General features: G+C 49.9%; 2 protein-coding genes across 2 annotated transcripts in view; one reads left to right on the forward strand and one right to left on the reverse strand.

Moving 5' to 3' along the window:
• dnah2 (dynein, axonemal, heavy chain 2) overlaps positions 1–3,751 on the forward strand; it is a gene marked incomplete at its 3' end in the record, with an annotated part of 61,677 nt that extends 57,926 nt beyond the window's left edge. The window contains exons 79-85 of the mRNA XM_080023177.1: positions 68–182; positions 1,142–1,318; positions 1,506–1,580; positions 1,828–1,975; positions 2,288–2,379; positions 3,193–3,425; positions 3,511–3,751. Coding sequence (XP_079879303.1) covers positions 68–182; positions 1,142–1,318; positions 1,506–1,580; positions 1,828–1,975; positions 2,288–2,379; positions 3,193–3,425; positions 3,511–3,751 — 1,081 coding nt within the window. The remainder of the gene's footprint in view (positions 1–67; positions 183–1,141; positions 1,319–1,505; positions 1,581–1,827; positions 1,976–2,287; positions 2,380–3,192; positions 3,426–3,510) is intronic.
• Positions 3,752–4,026: 275 nt separating this feature from the next.
• Positions 4,027–14,177, reverse strand: rpgrip1 (RPGR interacting protein 1; the record flags this gene model as incomplete). The annotated part of the gene is made up of 30 exons (XM_080023178.1): positions 4,027–4,250; positions 4,364–4,491; positions 4,620–4,704; positions 4,814–5,003; positions 5,099–5,196; positions 5,382–5,436; positions 5,573–5,651; positions 5,924–6,021; positions 6,107–6,163; positions 6,291–6,535; positions 7,053–7,168; positions 7,271–7,503; positions 7,826–7,998; positions 8,263–8,593; positions 8,730–8,893; positions 8,994–9,111; positions 9,292–9,480; positions 9,599–9,649; positions 9,802–9,908; positions 10,030–10,265; positions 10,419–10,492; positions 11,106–11,252; positions 11,722–11,745; positions 12,018–12,123; positions 12,223–12,369; positions 12,743–12,845; positions 12,985–13,190; positions 13,480–13,597; positions 13,964–14,017; positions 14,093–14,177. The coding sequence occupies 30 exons, from the start codon at positions 14,175–14,177 to the stop codon at positions 4,027–4,029; spliced, it is 4,041 nt and encodes a 1,346-aa protein (XP_079879304.1).
• Between the last annotated feature and the right edge of the window lie 6,584 nt (positions 14,178–20,761).

Here is a 20,761-nt window from a genome sequence, read left to right on the forward strand (position 1 = left end):
TTGAGGCTGGGTATGGATATCTACACATCGCAGCCACTTCATAGGCAAGCAATCCCCGTCTTTCCAGGTCGTCTCTGGTTGAGCTGGAGATGGGGATAAAGGGTCTGGTGGTGATGACGTCGAGCTTGGAGGAGACCTTCAACTGCATCTACGACGCCCGCGTCCCACCACTGTGGGCAAAGGTAAAAACACATTCTCCGACTGCAGGTTTTATGACGTACTACGTTGTCGGAACAATGGGGCAGCCTGTTCCAGGAGCTCTCCTGCTTTTACGTTTCAATTTGTTGTGACAAGCGTGTTGTTGTTGTTGTTTATTCCATCGGTTATGTATACAGCACTATCTCTCTGTTGGACCCTTTTCACAGAGGTCTCATAATAGGTTCATCTTAGGTGTAGCTTACAGCATCAATTACAGCTCTCCTAGAGGTATACCAGCGCGGCAGTGAACCGTGTATTTCGAATTTACAAATGATTTATATAATAACGAAGCCTCCATATATTCTGTCCATCTAAAAAAAATAGGCAGTGGATTCTATCGTGTGACAAGTGCTCGATTTATGGTTTCACTTCAAGCATCACTGAAATACCTCAGCTGTTGAGATGCTGCGAGGCGGATTTCCCGAATTTCACGGGAGCCAGGCTAGTTGGGAGCCAGGCTACCTTCTCATCTGAATCTGGGTTAGATAGACAAAAATCAAATTTCCCCTTTCATCCCTTTAACGAACAAGCTGCAACGGATATCAAATCAAAGACTACAGGACTCGAGTGAAAAGGAACTGTTGGAGTCTCCGCCCACAGGTAAGGGTTTAGGGAGGGAGACTTAGTCTTCCTGGCGGTGGTGCGCCAACGTGGCGAGAGTTTTTATTGTCCCCTTGAACGACAAGCCACGCTGGCCGCAAGTATCAATAACAAATAACAATGATGAACGATGATTATTATGATTACGATAACGAGGGAAGGAACCGCGCTGTCGTCCGCAGCCGGTGCTTGACCACGCCTTGGTCCGCCACAGGAACCCTGGCACACCTTAGGTTACAATATACTGAGAGAGTCTTACGTTTAGAGTGTATTAATTATCATGAGTGGACCACTTGTTGGCTTTGAAAAGACTAAGGCCCTCTTATCTGGCCGTGTCGGGCAGGCCTATCCGTCTATAAAGCCCCTGGCATCGTGGACGAGGGACCTGTGCCAACGCGTGCAGCAGTTTGCTCGCTGGGCGGAGAGGGCCCACCCCCCCATGCTGTTCTGGCTGTCCGGGTTCACCTTCCCGACCGGGTTCCTCACCGCCGTGCTGCAGACCTACGCGCGGAGGAAGAAGGTGGTGGCATCACGCGAACGCATGCAGCATTCTCTTTCCTCACTCACTCACACGGGAGTCCCACACCCTCACATGTTTACCAGTAGGAAATCTAAGTACTTCACATAGTTGTGCTTTTGTCCCAGACAGTTCATCAAAGCACGTCTAAGTAAGTGTCTGCTCCGGTTGTGGCGTGTTGTCCTGGCAGGTATCCGTGGACACGCTGACCTGGGAGTTCATAGTGGCCACGGTGGACGACAGAAACCTCCCCTTCCCACTCAAGGTGACTAAGCCCGTGCGCTTCCATAAAACGGACACCCCTCCTCGGCTCTTTAGTATTGACTCTTCATTGCTAATTTCCGTCACGTGTACTTTTCAAAAATTCGGACAATGGGAAAGAGGCGGTGTATTTTGTTTGTGTCTCAGTGGCTCCTCCGTCCGCTCCGTCTTACCTGCCTCTTGCTTCACATGGATTTTACCTGGTACTCACAAAATGTGAGTTATCTTTACCGCGTGGTCCATTCTTTCAGCAAGGGGTTTACGTCCATGGTCTGTTCCTGGAGGGGGCCGGCTGGAACAAGAAGGACTCCTTCCTAGTGGAGGCAGAGCCCATGCAGCTGTTTTGCCCCGTCCCCACCATCCACTTTAAGCCTGTGGAGAGCAAAAAGAAGACCAAGAGTGAGTCACACTACACCTGTCTGTCTGTCTATGGAATAATACAGCTTTTAAAAAGTGCAACATGTAAGAAGCTAATGAGATAGAGAGAGAGGGTCTTTGCCTGGCATGTTTGGTTTGTTTTGATCAGGATATGCCGGACAAAATTGTTTCTTCAAGTGGAAAGAAATGACAAATTGTAACTTTAATGTGTGTGTGTGTGTGTGTGTGTGTGTGTGTGTGTGTGTGTGTGTGTGTGTGTGTGTGTGTGTGTGTGTGTGTGTGTGTGTGTGTGTGTGTGTGTGTGTGTGTGCGTGCGTGCGTGTGTGCGTGTAGATATCTACCTGTGTCCATGCTACTATGTTGGTCGCAGATATTTCGTCGTGGGAGTGGACTTGCAAACCAGTGCAGAGCCCCCAACGCACTGGGTGAAAAGAGGAACGTCGCTGGTGTTGAGCTTGGCCACTTAGCCCAAACACATTGTTTCATCGTTGTTTTGACTTTGTAGCTCTTTTAACTTTTATTCTCAAATGCAAATGTAAATTCAATGCTGCACATTTAAAATAGCTATTTTCGTCATGAAAATGTTCCCTCTTGCTCTACGGCCTGATGTATGACGTGAATACGATGACAGCACACAAAAACAGATGTGCAGAAAAATGTTATGTCGTGTACGGTCTGATTTGGAATAAAATATATGTTTTTCACAGCTGGGATCCGCCTGCAAAAGAAGTGAATCATTTTTGACCCATTGACGTTGGTCTGACACAGACTCGTACGGGAGCATCCGGGTGGACGGCCGGGCGCCTTCCAGTGTGTCTGGGTGGCGGCGTCAGGGTGGCGGACTCCTCTCGTGCATTCGGGGGACTGGTTTGCGCGTCTCAGGGGCGTGCGTGGGTGTCGCTCTTTGGCCCCTGGACTCCTCTGTGGTTTCAGCTGGTGTGGTGACTTTGTGGCTGCGGAGCCTTTCTGCTACTCTGAGGCACCATATGTTTATGACCTCGTCCTGCAAGATTAACTGGGAGACAGGTGGACACATCACACACATTCACACACACACACACACACCGTCACACACTCCCTTGAACACTGAATGAGTCCTTTTCTTCTCCTTTCTTTTATTGCTCGTAGTTAGTTTTTTCTTTAATTTCCAGTAGCAGAGGACATGTCTGATGTCACCTTAACTGTGTTTTGTCAAATCCTTGTGGTGATTATCCAATGAAGCTTCTAACTGGTACTAGCTGCTAACTTCTGTGTGGAGAATACCGTATCTACTAGTAGATAGTGACCTAAAGGCCCTCCTCAATGACAAGAAGAGAGCCTTTGAGGAAGAACTGAGGCGGGTGCAGAGGAAGCTCAAGGAGAGGCTGAAGGAGAGCAGGGACACCTACAGGTGGAGGGTGGAGGACGGCCTGCAGGATAACAACAAAAGAGAGGTGTGGAGCAGCGCGATCGTCGGGCTTGCGATCCGCAGGTGGCTGGAGATCTGGATAGGGCCAACGAGTCGAACCAGTTCTTCAACTGGTTTGACTCGGGGCTCATTGTCTGACTCCCCCCAGCTCCGCCAACGACTCTCCAGTCCGTCCTCCTCCTCCTCCCCCCAGCTCCTCCAGCCTTGCTCAGCTACTGGACCACAGCCCTGCCCTGTCTGGACCCGTTCACACCTCTCACCTACCCCTTAGTCCCATCCAGCACCCTCTCCCTTCCCTCTCCCTCTCCAGCCCCTCTGACTCCATTCACACCACCCCTCCAAAACATGCTACGGGTTTGTATGCTGGTGGCTTTGGGTTGTTCTCTTGATATTCCGCAGGTCGTACAAAGGAGGGAGTGGAATTTGAGAAAGATAGGGAGAGCTGCGTTGTTCCACAGGGTCACACTTTTACACTTTAAATCTTCATCAGGAATTGACGAACATAAAATTTGCTAAATTGCGAAATGAAACATCGGGGATGCACCTTCAATGCCTTTCTGAAAAAAAAGGCTTCATTTAATTTCTTTTGCAGATGTCGAATGAAACAGAAGCAAAAATAATTCCTTTTTGGAATCCAATACACACATTTAATCTCTGTTTCGCTTCAATACAAGTCACCGTCGTCGTCGTCGTACTCAAGGACTTGTATCCGGTCTTCGCTTTTCGGTTCTCTTTCCTCCATCTCTTCCTCTTCTTCGTCCGTTTCCCCTCGTTTCTCCGCCTCCCCCCCCCCACCAAATTCCCGGTATATCGCCCTCAGAGCTTTGGCCGCCTCCAGAGACACCTTCAGCTTTCCCACGACCTCCCTCCCTTCGTCCACACTCACAACTAAGGGACAAAAAAAAGGAAGAGGGCGACCGTGAGGCGGGTCCACGCATCGAGGTAAATAACAACCGCCCGCTCGTAATGCCTCACAGAGGGGTGCGTGTGTCGACACTCACTGTCGATCTGACGTTCGGTGACGTCGTTTCCCGTGAGCAGCAGTTCCTGCAGGTCCAGGAAGGCGTGTCCGACGTCCACGCACTCCTCGTCATCTTCCATCGGCTCACTGACCACCGTGAACTTTAACCTTCAGTGATACACATACAGTACACACACACACACACACACACACAAACACTTGGTAGACTGTCAGATGTCTTTCTCTCTCTCCCTCACATACACACAAATGAGAAGTGCGTGCAGAGTGGACGGTACCTGCCCTGGCTGGGGTCGGTGCCCTCCAGCATGGTGTACAGATACTGTCTGAGCGGAGCCGACCCCGAGCCGTCCACGTAGATCACTAGGAGCACGTAGAACACAGCGGAGGAATTACAACATAAAGTCAAAAAAGGGTCATAGGCAGGTTCGAGGTTCCACTTTTTTTTTTTTTTTTTTTTTTTTGCGTCCACCTCGCATGAAGTTGTAGTGGATCTCCTCTCCTTCCCGGGGCTTGCGCAGGGACATGGGCGTCTCGGTGGTCTCGGCGGGGACGCCCAGCAGCCGGTACTCCACGTAGACGCGCTGCACGGATTCGTCGCGGGCCACATGGGAGGAGGGTCCGAACGTCAGGGAGAGGATCTCCACCCTCATCTTGTCGCCCTGCGGGCAAAGAGGGGGTCCCGTTGAGACGCCCCCTCGTTCAACCTCCTCCCTTTCTCCATTATTGTTTTCCCTCCCTCACTCGTGTGCTTTACCTTCCTGAGCGCCCGCTTGGGCGGAACGATGACGATGTCGCTGTTGGACGAGCTGCTCGACCCCGGGGAGTCCAGGGCCTCGCCGTCGACCGCAGCTTCTGAGGGACGGCACATTAGCTCGGATACAGGTACGTGGACGGTCAACAGTGTCGATTCAATCAAACCACGCAGCCTCATTTGATGTGTTTTTTTTAGAAGTTTTTTTGCGTGATTCTGAATGGTGGCAAAACATATCGTTTTTTTGTAAGTAAGGCTTGTTATTGAGCTGCACATAGAAACGTACCACTTTTCTCCTCTGCCTCTTCCTCCATGGACGCCTGCTCCGCAGTGGGAATGTCCTGAACAGAAGGAATACGACCGATGGGATCCCACGTTCCATGTTACTGTCGTACTTCCTAGGTGATCGCGGAGGCTCCGGCAAATGTCATTATTTTAGCCCCGCGGAGAAACAGCGCGAGATGAACGAGCTCCCACCTGATGCCTGCCGTCGCTGAAGACGCTGGTGGTTGACAGCGTAGAGGATCGGCGAAACAGGGGAGACCTCTCAGAAGACCTGAAAGAACAACGAGACAAGGAAAATAACAATAGGAACGCTAGGGGATAATGCATATCACTTAAAAAGCACTTCAAAAATAAGTATTTAATGAGTCGCCACTCGGTCATACCAACCACACCTTCATTTGAGGATAGGTTCTCATGTTAATATATCCTCAAAGGCTAAATCCCCACAGACCCAGGGTGTCTGCAGGCGTCAGATGGTTCCATTTAATACTTTTTAAGAACTTTTTAAAGACAAGTTCAAACAAAATGTGATCCCCAAGCAACCTCTTTGTGGTTCTCTTCCGGCCCGGCGAAGGGAGGGGCAAAGCCGGGGACGTGACGGAGCCGTGCGGCCTCCTCAGTTTGATGGGCGGAGGTCGCGGCTGGGGATGAAGGTAGAGGGTGGGTGTATTGTTGACGTCGACAATTATTGTGTCGTGAAATCGGCGGCGGTGGATTCCTTCGTACCTGCGATTTGGCCTCCTTTTCCGCCGGTTTAACCAGCCGGGGCTCGAATGTCTGAGTCTGTGTAAAAAACAGAAGGACCGTGCGGTGTTATAATTATATGAATCGTCAATCGACTTGTTCCGTAACACGTTTCGAAGGATCAGTGGGACCTTCTTGCCGTGGATAACTTTCGAGAACTCGTCACCTTCGCCCTGGGTTTTGCCACTGGCCTCTGAGTCTCCACGCTCTCCTCCCGTCTCCTCGTCGCCCTCTGCTGGTCGCTGCCGGCTCCGTCCGCGCCTCGACCGTGTCCCTCCGCCTCGCCCTCCGCTCTGTCCGTCACGGCCCGCACGGCTGCGGCCGCCGGCGGTTGGAAAGGGTACCTCCATTTTATCAGGGCCCTGACCATGCCGCGCGGGCCGCCGCTGGCGTCCCTCAGGACGTAATCGCCTGGGAGCGCACAAAGCAAGGAGTTCGTTATCATTCCATATTGAAGTCATTCCCCGCAGTCGCTGTGTTATTATTAATTTTTTTACCATTGTTGTGGAAATCTACTAAGTTAAGGATTGCTTCACGGACTGTCATTGTGTGCTAAGGATCTGGTCAGTGTGACCCGTTCTTTTCCAAATACCACTCCTCAGAGATAGAGCCAACTTGGTAAACACCACTATTAATCAGTCAAACACTCTACTTAAGGGAAAAAATGACACAGCACACACCACGAACACCGATTATAAAGACGCCATGTATCCTGGTAAAAAACAGTCTTGTACTCTGCAGAGAAAAACCCAGGTCTTTTTTATAATAAAAAAAAAATATAACACAATAATAATTTAAGAAATAATAATAATAATAATAATAATTAATATAAAATAAATTAAAACAAAATAAAAAATAATAATGATCTTGAATTATCTCTTCTCCAGGGTGAATTTTTTTCCCACCACACTATCTCTTTCTCCCCCACCTCTGATCTCCCTGCCTGCAGCCAGGGTCCGGAGGGGGATGGGGGTCTTGGCGAGGTAGGCCGGCGGAATCTGATCGTCGTTGTCGTCGAACACATACACCCACAGGCTGCCGGAGCTGGGGAAAATGTTCAAATATCCTATAAGACATTCTGCCCGGAAACTCCCGTCAGATGTTTAGCTGATTTTATTTCAGTTTATTTTTCCCAGACTGCTATACCTCAAGTACTGCAAAACGTCCACGGTGACCGCCAGCGGGTAGCTGACGGCGTCGTTGAACACGGGGTCGGCGGCGCACTGGGCGGTCGGGGAGACGTGCGGCGGCAGGTCGTAGAAGCGGTACGTCAGGTAGGCATCGGGAAGCAGCTCGGGCCAGCGTGCGCTCAGGCCCACGCAGCGCTCCATGGCGATCACCAGCTCGTTGGGGATCCCTCCGCCGTAGTCAAAAAGCTCCTGCGGCACGAGGAAAGGCGCGAATGATCAGTGGGCGACATGGTGAACGGGTCCAGAAACAGCTCGGTCGCCTCCTAGATCCGTAAAATGGTTGTAAAAACCGCATATGGTACAATTTATGGCTTAGAAATCTGCTTTACACTATATACCTAAAATTGATGGCGCCTCTTACCCCTTCACATTTTGACAGGAGTGATTTAATGTCTTTGTCAGTCTAGATTCAAGGGCCGAAGATATCATTTGGTCACTTGAACCCCGGGCTGCCAAAACAGCCCAAAAAGCCCGTAAATACAAAAGGCAATGTTTTAATCCTGGCGGTTACCCCCGGCGCAGTGTCCTGCCAGCCCAGATGACACAGCCCAGGTCCCCTTTGCGTTGCTGCCGGTCGATAGTTCACCCTGCCGCCGTCTCTCTCCGCCCGGTGGTCCACGGGCTCGGCAGGGGGGAACAGACGCACCCAGAAATCCACAATGCCAGCGACGTCGCCCTCCGAGCCTTGGGAGTGATGGGGTGAGACAGAGAGAGAGGAACAGGAAAATGAAAAATGGGGAGAAATTTTCCAAAGAAAACACCAATTTCACGTCTTGCTTTCCCCCCTTATTTTTTCTCCAAATGGATCATTTATTACCATGGCAACCGGTCCTAAATGAAACAGATTCTCATCAATATTTGGTCTTATATCGTATCGGTGACGAAGAGGAATTATGTACTGTGCGGTTGGTGCGTGCGTGGGGAACCTTCTTTCTCCTTATTTCTCACCTGCGACTCTGATGCTCCCGCCGATGCGCTCCCCTCTCCTCTCCACGGCGTCCATGAGGGACATCAGCCCACTCCCCCGGGTCACGAACCGGACCCCTCCCACCGCCTGGTGGAGCTCCACCCTGACCCGCGACCCCTGACCCCCTAGCCGGCCGAGGTCGCGGGCCGAGAGCGCGTAGCGGGACGTGAAGCCGTAGTTGGGCTGCGGGCCGGAGACCAGGGGGGTGGAGTGCACCTCGAAGTCCAGGAGGGCGTAGGTGCAGAACGTCACGAGGCCTTCGGCGCGGGCGTCCCCCATGCTCCGCAGCCCCGCTGGGGTGAAGGTCGCCGCCTTAAAAAAAAGCGTAAAAAGCGAGAAAGCGCTTGGCACCTAGATCTATTTTGGGTTTTGTTTTATGCAGGCAGAAATGAATGGACGACATTGAAAAACAGTCCCGAGAGGCTGTTTTTTTTCGGGAGGGGGAGACCTTCAGGTGGATCTCCAACAGCGCCTCCCCGGGCCTCAGCTGCGAGAAAGAGGTGTCGTCCTCGATGGGCTGCACCACCTCCTGGTCTCCCCCCGGCCAGGTGTACTGGAGTGGTATGGTCCGTTTGTAATTCTTGGGGCTGTACGCCAGCTCTTTCAGCTGGGCTTTTGAAACGGAACAACGCCAATCAATTCACGCCGTCGCCCGCTGGCCAAAAAGGTGGAACTGGAAATATGGAAACTCCCTGAAAGATGTCCTTCGTACCTTGCAGCGTGTTGATCTGAAGAGCCCTCTTCGATAGCAGCTTGTCCTTCTCGGCCGCCCTCCTCCTGCTCTCCTCCCTCTCTCTCTCTGTTCTCTGGTTCACAGTGTTTAACTCTTCCTTCAAGTTTGATGGGTGTGGTGACGCGTCAACCCAGGTGGAAAGAGGAAGAGAAGAGAGATGAAATTGAACGGTGATTACATGGGAAGCAAGTGCATATAAAGCTGTAAAGTACTGAATGTGTGTGTGTGTGTGTGTGTGTGTGTGTGTGTGTGTGTGCGCGTGTTGGGATGAGAGTACCTGCAGGCCGTTACTGATGCGGTGCTCCAGCTGTAGGAGGTCTCTGGTTTTCTGTAGCTCCAGCACCGTCTCGGCGTGGGACGCCTGGACGTCCGCCAGCTCGCGGGACGCCTCCGCCTCCGACTCCACCTTCCCGCCCGCCCCGAGGAAGCGTAGGCCCTCCTGGCTCTCTTGCTGGAGTCTGAAGGCCTGTCGCGGCGGGGGGAAACAAAATTTATAGAAAATAAAAAGAGGAACCTGAGGTTTGTTGAAAGTGACAGTGATAGATGATGGATGAGTGAAGGATTGTAGTGAGGATGGTGTCAACCTTGATCTGAAGAAGAGTCTCGCTGAGATCCTCGACGCTCATATCGAACTCCTGAGAGAGCGAGAGAGAGACAGAGAGAGAGAGAGAGAGAGGGGGAGAGAGACATTTTTGGATGCGAGAAAGTCGGAGCTGAATTTAGAAACTAAACGGGCGCAAAAGATCTCCCGAAACTGTAAATCTGCGATTCACGGCGTTCCCCTGACCCGAGTGACGGAGTCCAGCCGGCTCTGAAGCCCGGAGACCTGCTCGCGGTACCGTCTGACCTCCTGCTCCAGATGCTCTTCCTTGTTGCTCGAGAACTCTGATGGGCCTTTGGAAAAAAATATATATATTAAAAAAAGTATCCCAAAAGAAAGACAGAAAGCGTTCTGCTTGAAGATCATTTGTTCACTTTCTCCTTTATCCTCAAGACGGAATTCACATTGCAGCACCTCCACCCGTCTCCGTCCGCCCGTCTGACGCCTCCTTTCTCTCCGCTCTCAGCAGCTGCTCCTTCTCCTCCTCCAGCCTCCCTCGCTCCTCCCTCTCCACGCGCAGCATCTCCTCCAGCCTCTGGACGTCCGCCCTCCACCCGTCCCCTCTCTCGCTCTCCCCGCCCTTTCCCCGCTCTCCCTCTTCGTCCCCTCGGCCGCGGTCGTCGTCGTCGTGCCCTCCGGCCGACAAGGTGCTGGGGAAGGGAAGACGGGTGAAAGGGAGAGACGGATGGACGAGCGGAAATCTCTAGTCTTGTCCCCCGTTCTGTTCTCCTTTCCGAACGTCTCTATTCCCTAAACCCCGGTTCGGACGGACAAGAGGGGGTGAAGGTCCTTCCGGCTCTTACCTCTCCAGCAGAGCGTCGTAGCTTTCTTTCAGCAGAGCCTTCTCTCCCTCCAGGTCTGATATTCTCTCTTGGAGCTGAGAGAACCAGGATGAAAGAAACAACTCCTTTATACTATCTATACTATCTATCTGTCTGTCTGTCTCACTATCTATCCATCTGTCTGTCTGTCTAACTATCTATCTTTCTGTCTGTCCGTCTATCTATCTATCTATCTATCTATCTATCTATCTATCTATCCATCTATCTGTCTGTCTGTCTAACTATCTATCTATCTGTCCATCTATCTATCTATCTGTCTGTCTGTCTGTCTGTTTATCTATCACCTGTCTCTCTGTCTGTCTGTCTAACTATCTATCTATCTATCTGTCTGTCTGTCTCACTATCTATCTATCTATCTATGTATCTATGTCTGTCTATCTATCTGTCTGTCCGTCTTTCTATCTTTCATCTATCCTTCTGTCTGTCAGTCTATCTATCCATCTCACTATCTATCCATCTATCTGTCTGTCTGTCTGTCTGTCCAACTTTCTTTCTATCTGTCTGTCTGTCTAACTATCTATCTATGTCTCTCCGTCTTTCTATCTATCTATCTATCTATCCATCTATCTATCTGTTTGTCTGTCTAACTATCTATCTATCTATCTGTCTGTCTGTCCGTCTATCCATCCGAAGGAGAGCTAGTGTCACCTCGTGCAGGGCTTGCAGGGACAGCGTGGCAGAGGTGAGCTGTCCCTCCAGCGCCAGTGCTCTCTGTCTCTCCCGCTTGAGCTGCTCGCTCAGCTCCTCCACCTTCTGCAGCAGAGCGGCCTGGCTCTCCTTCAGCAGCCGCTGGCTCTGAGGGGAGCACACACACACACACACACACACACACACACACACACACACACACACACACGTGCGCGGTACGTTTGTACAAATCGTCAACACACACACACACACACACACACACACACACACACACACACACACACACACACACACACACGTGCGCGGTACGTTTGTACAAATCGTCAACACACACACACACACACACACACACACACACACACACACACACACACACACACACACACAGGTAACATCACAGACAACAGCGCAGACGTCTAGATGAACAGCAATACACACACGTTGAACGTGTGCCTGCATGTAAAGACAGGGAATACAAAAATGATCATCACTTGCTTATTGTTTTTGACACTTGAAATGTGTGTGTGTGTGTGTGTGTGTGTGTGTGTGTGTGTGTGTGTGTGTGTGTGTGTGTGTGTGTGTGTGTGTGTGTGTGTGTGTCGGGGGGCGCTTTTACCTCCTCCAGCTGGTTCTCATATGCCTGGGTATGCAGGGTCAGAATTAAAAACAGAAAGAAAAAAAAGTGAATAGACTGAAAAGAGAATGACGGGCATCGATGAAACGAGCTGGGACAGTGAGACAGAAAGAAACTACAGGAAGGTAAGAAAGAGGAGAGGAAAGAGAGGAGTAACCTTCTATACACAAGTCCGTGTGGTGAAAGGATGTAAGGCAGAATCTAAGAGTGGCCCTTTCGCAAGTCATTAAATATGGAAACACGCGCTACTGAAGGAATGGCAACAAAGGAAGCGGAACCTCTTGCAGGTCGTTGAACTTCTCCTGCGTGACCCTCAGGGCGGCGCTCTTGTCCGACAGCTGCTTCTGGAGCTTGATCAGGTCCACGTTGTCCCTGATGGTCAGTCTGAAGGACGAAAAAGAACGACCGTGAAGACACGGAGCGGCGTCTTACGGCATCGCTCCGGATCCATAGGGGGCGGGGGGAGGACGGGTCCGCGCCCACCTGTGCCCGTCGGCCTGGTGCTTCCTCATCTCCTTCATGGATCCCTCGATCTCCCGCTCCTTCTCTCGCAGCGTGTCCCTCAGGGCCTGAGCAGCCATCTCCAGCTCTGCCACCCGGACCTGCTGGGTCTCTATCACACTGGACCTACTGGCAGAGAGAGGGGGAGATGGAAGAACTAATTGGAGATATCTACGTCCATTCATTCGGATAATGGGGTGTTTGCGAGCGTCAGGAGTCAAATCCATTTTGCGTAAACGATCAAAACGTTGAACTCAGCTGCGTTTCAGCTTCGGTCGATTTCGAGTCTGCGAGCGGTTACTGACCTGAGCAGAGAGTGTCTGTCCGGGGGGGAAAGAGTGAAAGAGAAGACGAGAGAAAAAAGATAAAATTTCGAGATTCAATATAGACCAAATACTTCAATATTCAGATTCACACACACACACACACACACACACACACACACACACACACACACACACACACACACACACACACACACACACACACACGAGGCACTTACAATCTCTCTATCTCTCCCCTGGTGTCCTCCAGAGTTGGGCCGTAGCGCGGGGGCGCAGTCTGAGCTGCCCTGCTGACTCCGCCCTCTCCATCCATGCCCCGGCCTGACAGCAGCAGAGATGGTATTGGACAGACGTTGACTCCGTTATCTTCAGTGACTATTCATCCCCATGTATATTTATATGTACGTTTCTTCCGACACCCACCACTTCAGGTACTCCATCCACCTACGCCCGTACAAACCTTTGCTGAACCTGTAGTTGCTTCGACCCCCCAGGTCCATGAACTGTTGCCTGGCCAGGCTGAGTTTGCTCTGCAGCGCCCCCTTCTGGCTTTCCAGAGTGGCCACGCGCGTCTCTAGTTCTTGGATGTTCTCCTCCATGTCCCGCTCCTTGACCCCACCCGTCCCCGGACGGGCTTCCCGCAGACGCACCAGTCTGGTGGACATTCTGCGAGAGGAGGAAAAGGTTGAATTAGACCCTTTTATTAAGGTACTTTGCAATAACGCAATGTTTTACTGAGGTACATTGTTATTTTTTGCAAAACTCAGAAGTTGTTTAAAACAAGGCTATCGGCAGTGGTTCTCAGACTGGGAACTGCAGCCCCCTAGGGGTCTGCTGGGGAATTGCAGGGGATTACCTAGCAAATGACTTTTTACAATTGTCAGCATTTCCCGCTGTAAAGTCAGTGTGTGTTTGTGTGTGTATGTGTTTGTGAGAGAGAGCGAGAGAGAGACACCTGCGTAGCCTCTGCTCCTGTGTGCGTGTGTGCTGTATCAGCAGACTGTTCTCCTCCTGCAGACGGAGACACTGATCCTCCAGCTGCTCCCTGGGAACCCGGAACAGTCGCTTGCGCTCTGCAGCAGACACAGTGGGTGTACGCTGGCATTTTTTGTTTTGCAAAAGTTAACTGTTCAACACGAAAGAGATTTTGACGTAGTGTTATTTAGTGATTTAAGTACATAAAAAGTCCATGTCTGCGAAATTCAACATTTTTTGGGGCAGGAACAACCCAAACACCCTCCACTTGGGGTTTGGATAATGTCCCTTTTTGTGAGGTCTCAGGTGTGGCATTTGATAGGTGTCCCATCGATTGCTGTTTCAACTTTACAAATAACGATCCTCGTATATGGATCCTCATAAAATCTCCTAAAAATGATAAAAGATAACTCTCAGAGGGAGAGATACAATTTGAGAGGACGGACCTCCTCCATCGTCCTCACCTTTAATCTTCCAGGCCTGGGGCTTCTTCCAAGGCTTCCCGTCCCGCACCGTATCTGAGGAGACGAACGTGTACGTTCAGCACGCGTGCACGGCAACCAAATGTTTGCAATTTCCGCCGGTAGACCCACCTGGGACAGCGACCATCAGCCCTCCTCTCAACAAGCCCACGTCCCTCACCGGGAGATCCCCGGCGGTCTCGTCCACCACCGACATCACAGCGTTCCGCTACGACTCACCCGATCACCAGCCGTGCCCCCCTCGGTAGACTGAGCCCCAGGTGGAGGGCTTGGATGGGGATGAACAATGATTAATACAAAAGGTGTGGGAGGAACCCTCCACGATTGAAATGCTGGAGGGTTTGACTGTCCAGCTTTGGAGTTTCATTCAACCCAATCAACCGACTCAAATAGAGTGAATCCAAAATAAAGGAAGTTCAGGGCTATTTACACGCTAACAGGGATACCCACTTACCTCTTAGCTGAAAGGGCGGAAGTAATTCACACGCTACTGATGTGACGCCATCATTGAAATCCACTAACTCACTTTACGTTACCCGTCTGTCATCCACGAAAGACAGAATGTTTATTTGCCGTTGCCGGTGAGAATATTGTGACGGCCCCGCGTGCATGCGTCTCCGCCTTATACATGCCCGGTTTGGTTTTAATCCCTCTTCATCCCTCCCTCTTTGTTGCTCTCTTTCTCAGCCCTCCTTCCGCGTAGTTGTTTTATTCCTTTTGTCACCTTGACGAAAAATCAAATATTAGAGAGGTCTGCACAGTAGCAGTCTGGGAAATAGGTCATTGTCCATGTACACCTGCAGTCTGTCTCCAGGCTGTGTAGCTGTGTGTGTAGCTTTCTCCCAGGCCGCAGGTCTGTAGTCCGTCTCCGTGCTCCATCTGCCGCAAGGCTAATCCTAACCCAGCGCTAATCTGATTAGCAAGGGGGGGGACAACACTTCCAGGGCCAGTTGGTCCATTTACCCCCAAGGGGCTGAGAGCCGTTATTAAGAGAAGAAGAGCTGATCCTAGACCTGGGCTCAGACGTTTTGTTCAGGAAGGGGTGTTTACGTGAATGGAGCATCAGATGCTGATGATTACCAGTCTTTAATGTTCAGTTTTTGTTTTCCACTGAAACGCAGAAATTGATGGAGTCAACAAAAAAAAAAAAAAAAGACTTTTAGGTATTTGAGGAAAACCTTCTAAAGCTAGAGCAATGGGTTTTTAATATTAGCAATCAAACCTGTAGACATAAAAACATAAAATGAATCCAAATTGGATAGGATAGAAATTGTTCAAGCTAAGGAACATTTATTCTTACGGACTGGGCCTGAAAGTACATCACTGAATTATGATTAAATCTTCTTAAAAATATATACGATTTCAGTAAAGTAATAAATATCTACGTTTGAGTAGATTTAATGTCTAGTGGGACCAAGATATTTCCCTCAAAACTTACTGAATTATCAACCATCAATTGCAGTCGAAAACATATCTTTGCAATCCCGCGCCTTTATTTCAGTGAGTAGCCCAGTAAAAAATAAGTCACAGCCACATAAAATCGAATGAACATAACCCATAAATTACATTGTGATGTCATCTATGTGACTTGTCACTTCTGTCGACCACGTCTGGGTTGAAAAGAGGAAATTCGACCTCTGAAGAATTAGTTGTGCGAACCACACCCGCCAAGCGTCGTAGAACAACACCCCGCCTGCCTCGCAGTCCAAATACACCCCGACAGGCGTACATAGGCATAAAATACGGGGTCCGAGGCAGAGCAGCACCGACTGCCCTGTGCATGTCCTGTACTCGCCGCTCCTCCTCAGGCAGACAGACTGGTACCTGGCACCCTCCCTGCAGACGGACCCAGGTTCCATGCCGTCTTGTCACCGACGTCCACCTCCCTGTGGTGCCTCTCCAAAGTGACACCCGGTACGGGCAGGAAGGGTTTGAGAATGGCCCGTCTGAAGGATGTTTTTTTGTTATAGTCCATAACAGGTACTGGTCCTAACTGGTACACTTGAAGCCCACAGACATAAGGCTGTAAAACGGTCCTTTAGCCGAAGCCTTTGCAATCAAGCCGTACTCCATGTTAAACCATTTTTCTTCGGTCGAAGTGAGTCGACCGATTTGCCCTGGTGGCGAGGGCAGGCCGTGCCGTGTCGCGGCGCTCGGGAAAATCCGGAAGGTTTCGGCTCGATGTCTCCGTCCCAGACCAGAGTCCCGTCTTTGATGGCACCAGCCGGGGGGTCGGGCGTCCGCGGGTCCATCTCGACAGGAACTGGTGAATAGACAGAAAGTTTTTTGCCGTTTATCACCATCGAGTCGAGAAATGGCACGGAAGACATATTGGTGAGTTAGAGATGCCGTCTGATATTGATCCAGTGTTGTTTATCCTAGGCCGTGTGCGTTTTAAGGACAAAATATGATTGTACCTGTGTACCGCTGCATTCTCATGCTCTGTTAATCAGAAAACAGATTAATTAAGAAGCAAAAAAATAATTTCCAAGTTGAGTAAAAACCAAAACCAAGTGCGGTTGAAGGAAATGTCACCTTGAGCGGAAAACGTTGGTGGAGCCGGTTTCAGTGGTTTTTCAACGCCGGCGACTGCTCGCCTCATGAGGCCGACACTGGTGTCTGCGTGCACCGCCACGTCGGACCAGTCTGAGCTGGTCGGAGGAGGGGAACCTCTCGGACAAACAAGTTTGGAAACAGGTGATTAAACATGGTTTGTTAACAAAAGGGTGGATGAAGAAGAGCAAGGGATGTGGAAAAAATGAGGAGGTTGAGGAGCCTCCTCAGCTGCTCCACCAGCTCCTCAAGGGCTCGCGCCACCCAGTGCTGCAGCCTGGCCACCACCTTCCTGCTTGTAGGAGGTAGGTGGGGGTAGGAGGAGGTCAGAGTCACAGTATTTTACTGTACAATTAACACCCTTATCAAAGTGTTCAATCTTTAACTGCTTGAAATTACTTTAACGACTGAAAGAAATCTGTCAATTATATATGAAATAATGTAAATGATTTAATAGTAGTCAAAAAGTATATCAAATTGAAACGAGGAAAATTAAATGTGAAATAGAAGATTGATATACCTATGATCGGCAATATACAATAAACCTCGAAATCAACAACAAACAAGAAAAACAACAAGAAAGATTTTGTAATACACGTTAAGCCTAAAAATGAACAATAAACAAGGATATATACTGTAATACAAAAAATAATTTATTGAATAAAAATAACAAGACAAATGTGGAAATACACAATAAACCTTTAAGTTAACTCAAAAATATACAAATTTTGCAATATATAATAAGCCTAATTATAGACAAACAGTAAAAACCCCAAAAATTACAAGACAAGAAACACTCGGCAATATACAAAAACGTACAGTAAACAATTACACTCTGTATCAACAATTCACACTGACACTCAAATAAGAAATTGTGCAAGTTTGCATCCATATCTGAAATAAAACTAAAGAAGGCTTTGAGAACATCACTCAGCTGAAAGCACAGGAACCAATATGGAAGCGTTTGTTATTGGATTATATGGATTAAATGAAGTGGTGTGACAAACAGACTAAACTGTGACTGGAGTGGACTCACCAACACATCATCAGTACCTGGAGGTCTGATCGTGTCCGATCTCCATCCTGTCTACTCTGTCCTGGATCGTTTGCTGGATCTCCTCCTCCGCCCTTTCCCTCCTAGTCTGGACATGGACATGGAGATACCATCGACATGATGACATGAGAGATGGTCTCATTCCCCCTCAGCCTGTTGTCCAGGCGGGGTGGCTGGACCGCCAACTAGACTGCCGTGGGGATGACGACAACAGGCGGCACGCCCCCCCCCCGCCTCGTCGCGGCATAGAGCCTCCTCTGGTCCAGCCCAAAACCCCAGTCCAAGGCCTCAGGGTGAGCCGGAAGCCACATCGCTGCATGGCCAAAGTGCCACAGCACCTGCTCTGACCGAGGCCCCAAGTTGCCCAAAGCCCCCATCACCCTCCTCGCCTGGTAGGAGAAGAACAGCCGGAGGAAGTGTCCTGATGGGTGGACCAGTGGAGAGGACAGCTCCCTTAACCAAAAAGAAATGAAAAAGCAGTGCAATATGAGACACTCATGATACCTTCCTCCTTTAAACAAGGTGCGGCAGTTTCACCTGCCACACCTGGGGCAGTAACAGGTTTGCAAAACACTTGTTTTTCAATAAGTAATTTTGAGTCCAGTCACATTAAATCATTATAAATAATGTTTTTTTGTGTTGGAATAAATATAAACAAAATACTTCATACAATTTCATAAATAAAAGGAGTGCTTGGGAGCCGTAAGAGCTCTTTTCAGTGAGCAGGATCATCCATCTCACTAAAAAGAGACAAAACTAAAACTTTTCAAAACTACTGCAAGTGTCTCTTTTCTTCCGCCCACTGTGTCTGTGTCTGCTCTGTACGTTCTTCTCTAATCAGTATTTTTTTCTCCTAATTTTACCCATTATATCACCGAGTCATGTTTCATTTAACATTATTATCTTATCTTTGACATCACAATCCAAATCAAATCCGTAACGTGAACTACACTTATGGAGCACGCATAGAATCGCGGCAGAATTCTTTTCACTGCAACTCTGCATCGAGATTTAGGGAATTATCACCTTAAAAAGTAACAGCGGTAGTAAAACTTTATTTCACTATCATGGTTACATTAAGCAAATGATCCGTGGTTCACACGCGAGCCGAACTGCGGTGGGGGGCGATCCATACGGGAGCCGAGGAAAATCAACCTGCCAGAGACGATGATGGTACACTTCTACACCTCCATCATGGAGAGTCCATTCTCACCTCCTCCATCACCATCTGGTACGCTGCTGCAACCACCAAGGACAAGGGCAGACTGCAGTGTGTCACTCTCCGCTGAGAAGGTGATTTGCTGCAATCTGCCATCTCTCCAGGACCTGTACGCCTCCAGGACCCTGAGGCGTTCAGGTAAGATGGTGGCTGACCCCTCCCATCCCGGACAGAAACTGTTTGAAAGACTTCCCTCTGGCAGGAGGCTGCGGTCCAACAAGGCCAAAACCTCTTGCCACAAGAACAGTTTCTTCCCGTCTGCAACTGGCCCCATCAACAAGGCCCGGGACCCCCACTGAAACTGACCCCTCCCATGGATACTACACGGACCTGTACGCCTTAAATTGCATTGTTATGTCAATGCGTTACATTAATGCACATTCCCCATTCTTCTGGACTGTTATCCGTGCACATTGCACATACTGTTACACTTCAAACTGAACATTTGCCCATTCCTGCAGAAACTGTACAGGTTTATTTAAAAAAACAAAAACAGCCTTATTTTACATATTCTTATATATTTTACTACCTGTTTTCCCGTTGCTCTACGTTACATTTATGTCTCCTGTACGCACCAACACCAAGACAAATTCCTTGTACGTGTAAACTTATTTGGCAATAAAGACGACTCTGATTGTGATTCTGATATATACAGTATATATACATACACGCAAACCAGACCGGAACCAGACAAATCTGCAGCTCATGTTTCATTCGCTCTGCGGAACACGTCTGGCCGCCCTCCCATTCGGACAGATTTCCACCCGACCCGGCCGGGGTCGGGCCAATCGCAACCGTCTATCTAATGTGGGGCGGGCTTGATACGATGACGACGCAGAGCAGAGGCGTCGAGGCGCCTCAGTGGCTGCCGCGGATGTTGAAGGGTCTGTTGGACCCGCCCTCCGCTACAGGGTCGAGCAGTGATGGAGAGAGAGAAGAAGAAAGGCCCCTTGCAGGAGATGCCGCTGAATGCGGCAAAGTGGACAAAATGTTTTCATGCGCGGGACCACCGGGTGAGTTGAAAAATAAACTTGCGATGATGGGCCATCACACTCACGCCCGTTTCTTTTTGGATTCCAACTGCTCTGCACTTCCCGTGTGTTTCATTTCCGCGCCCCTTCGGCTCCCTACCTAGGAGAGATCTTGACGGGTGGAGTGTTTGCCGTACGCCCTACGTGCTTCCACCAGCGTCTTGCTTTATTGTTCAAATTGGGTGTGGAGCGTCAGTGAGAAGAAATAGGGACACGTGTAATAGGAGAGATAAAGAGAGACACAGAACTGTGAGAATGGTACGGAGGATCAGCCGAACAGCGTCGCAGAGGCCTCACCGGATCGTACGTCCTGCTGAGACGCGGTGAAATCTCGCCGATCTGTCGCTGGCTGACTGCGCAGAGGTTGTGCAGAGGCGTTGGCACGTACGTCCCACGCGCCCCGTCGGCTCTCTACCTGAGGAGAAATATTGACGGGTCGAGTGTTTGCCTTACGTCCTACTCCCTACTTGGTTCATTGTTACGTCCTTTACGACTTGTGCGTGCTACGTGTCCTGCCGTCCCTCCACCCGATAACGGGTCCTGGTGAATGAGAGGGTCGGCGTATGTCCTACGGTCTCCCTCCAGTACCCTGATCCAGAGTGCAATTTAGCGCCGTGGCTTTCGAGAATCGCTGACTTAAAGTGTTGCGTGACACATTCAAGTGAAAGGTCGTTTCGTATGGAAACTGAATACGCGAGCGTACGGAGGTTTGCCGTTCGAGTTCAAGCGGTGAGAAGGCTTTTGAAAAGCGCGGCGAGACGGCAACACCGCTGTGGGACGTGCGGCCATTGATAGGGAGTGTACAGAACTGCGTGTGCTGACCAAGTGAGAAGGAACAGGGAAGTACATTGGTGTGATTACACGCCACGCTGGTGACTTGTGAACTGCGTGTGCGTGAGCCACAATGATCCCGGCTGAACCGA

Source organism: Zeus faber (assembly GCF_960531495.2).
Source record: "Zeus faber genome assembly, chromosome: 22".
Taxonomy (NCBI): Eukaryota; Metazoa; Chordata; class Actinopteri; order Zeiformes; family Zeidae; genus Zeus; species Zeus faber.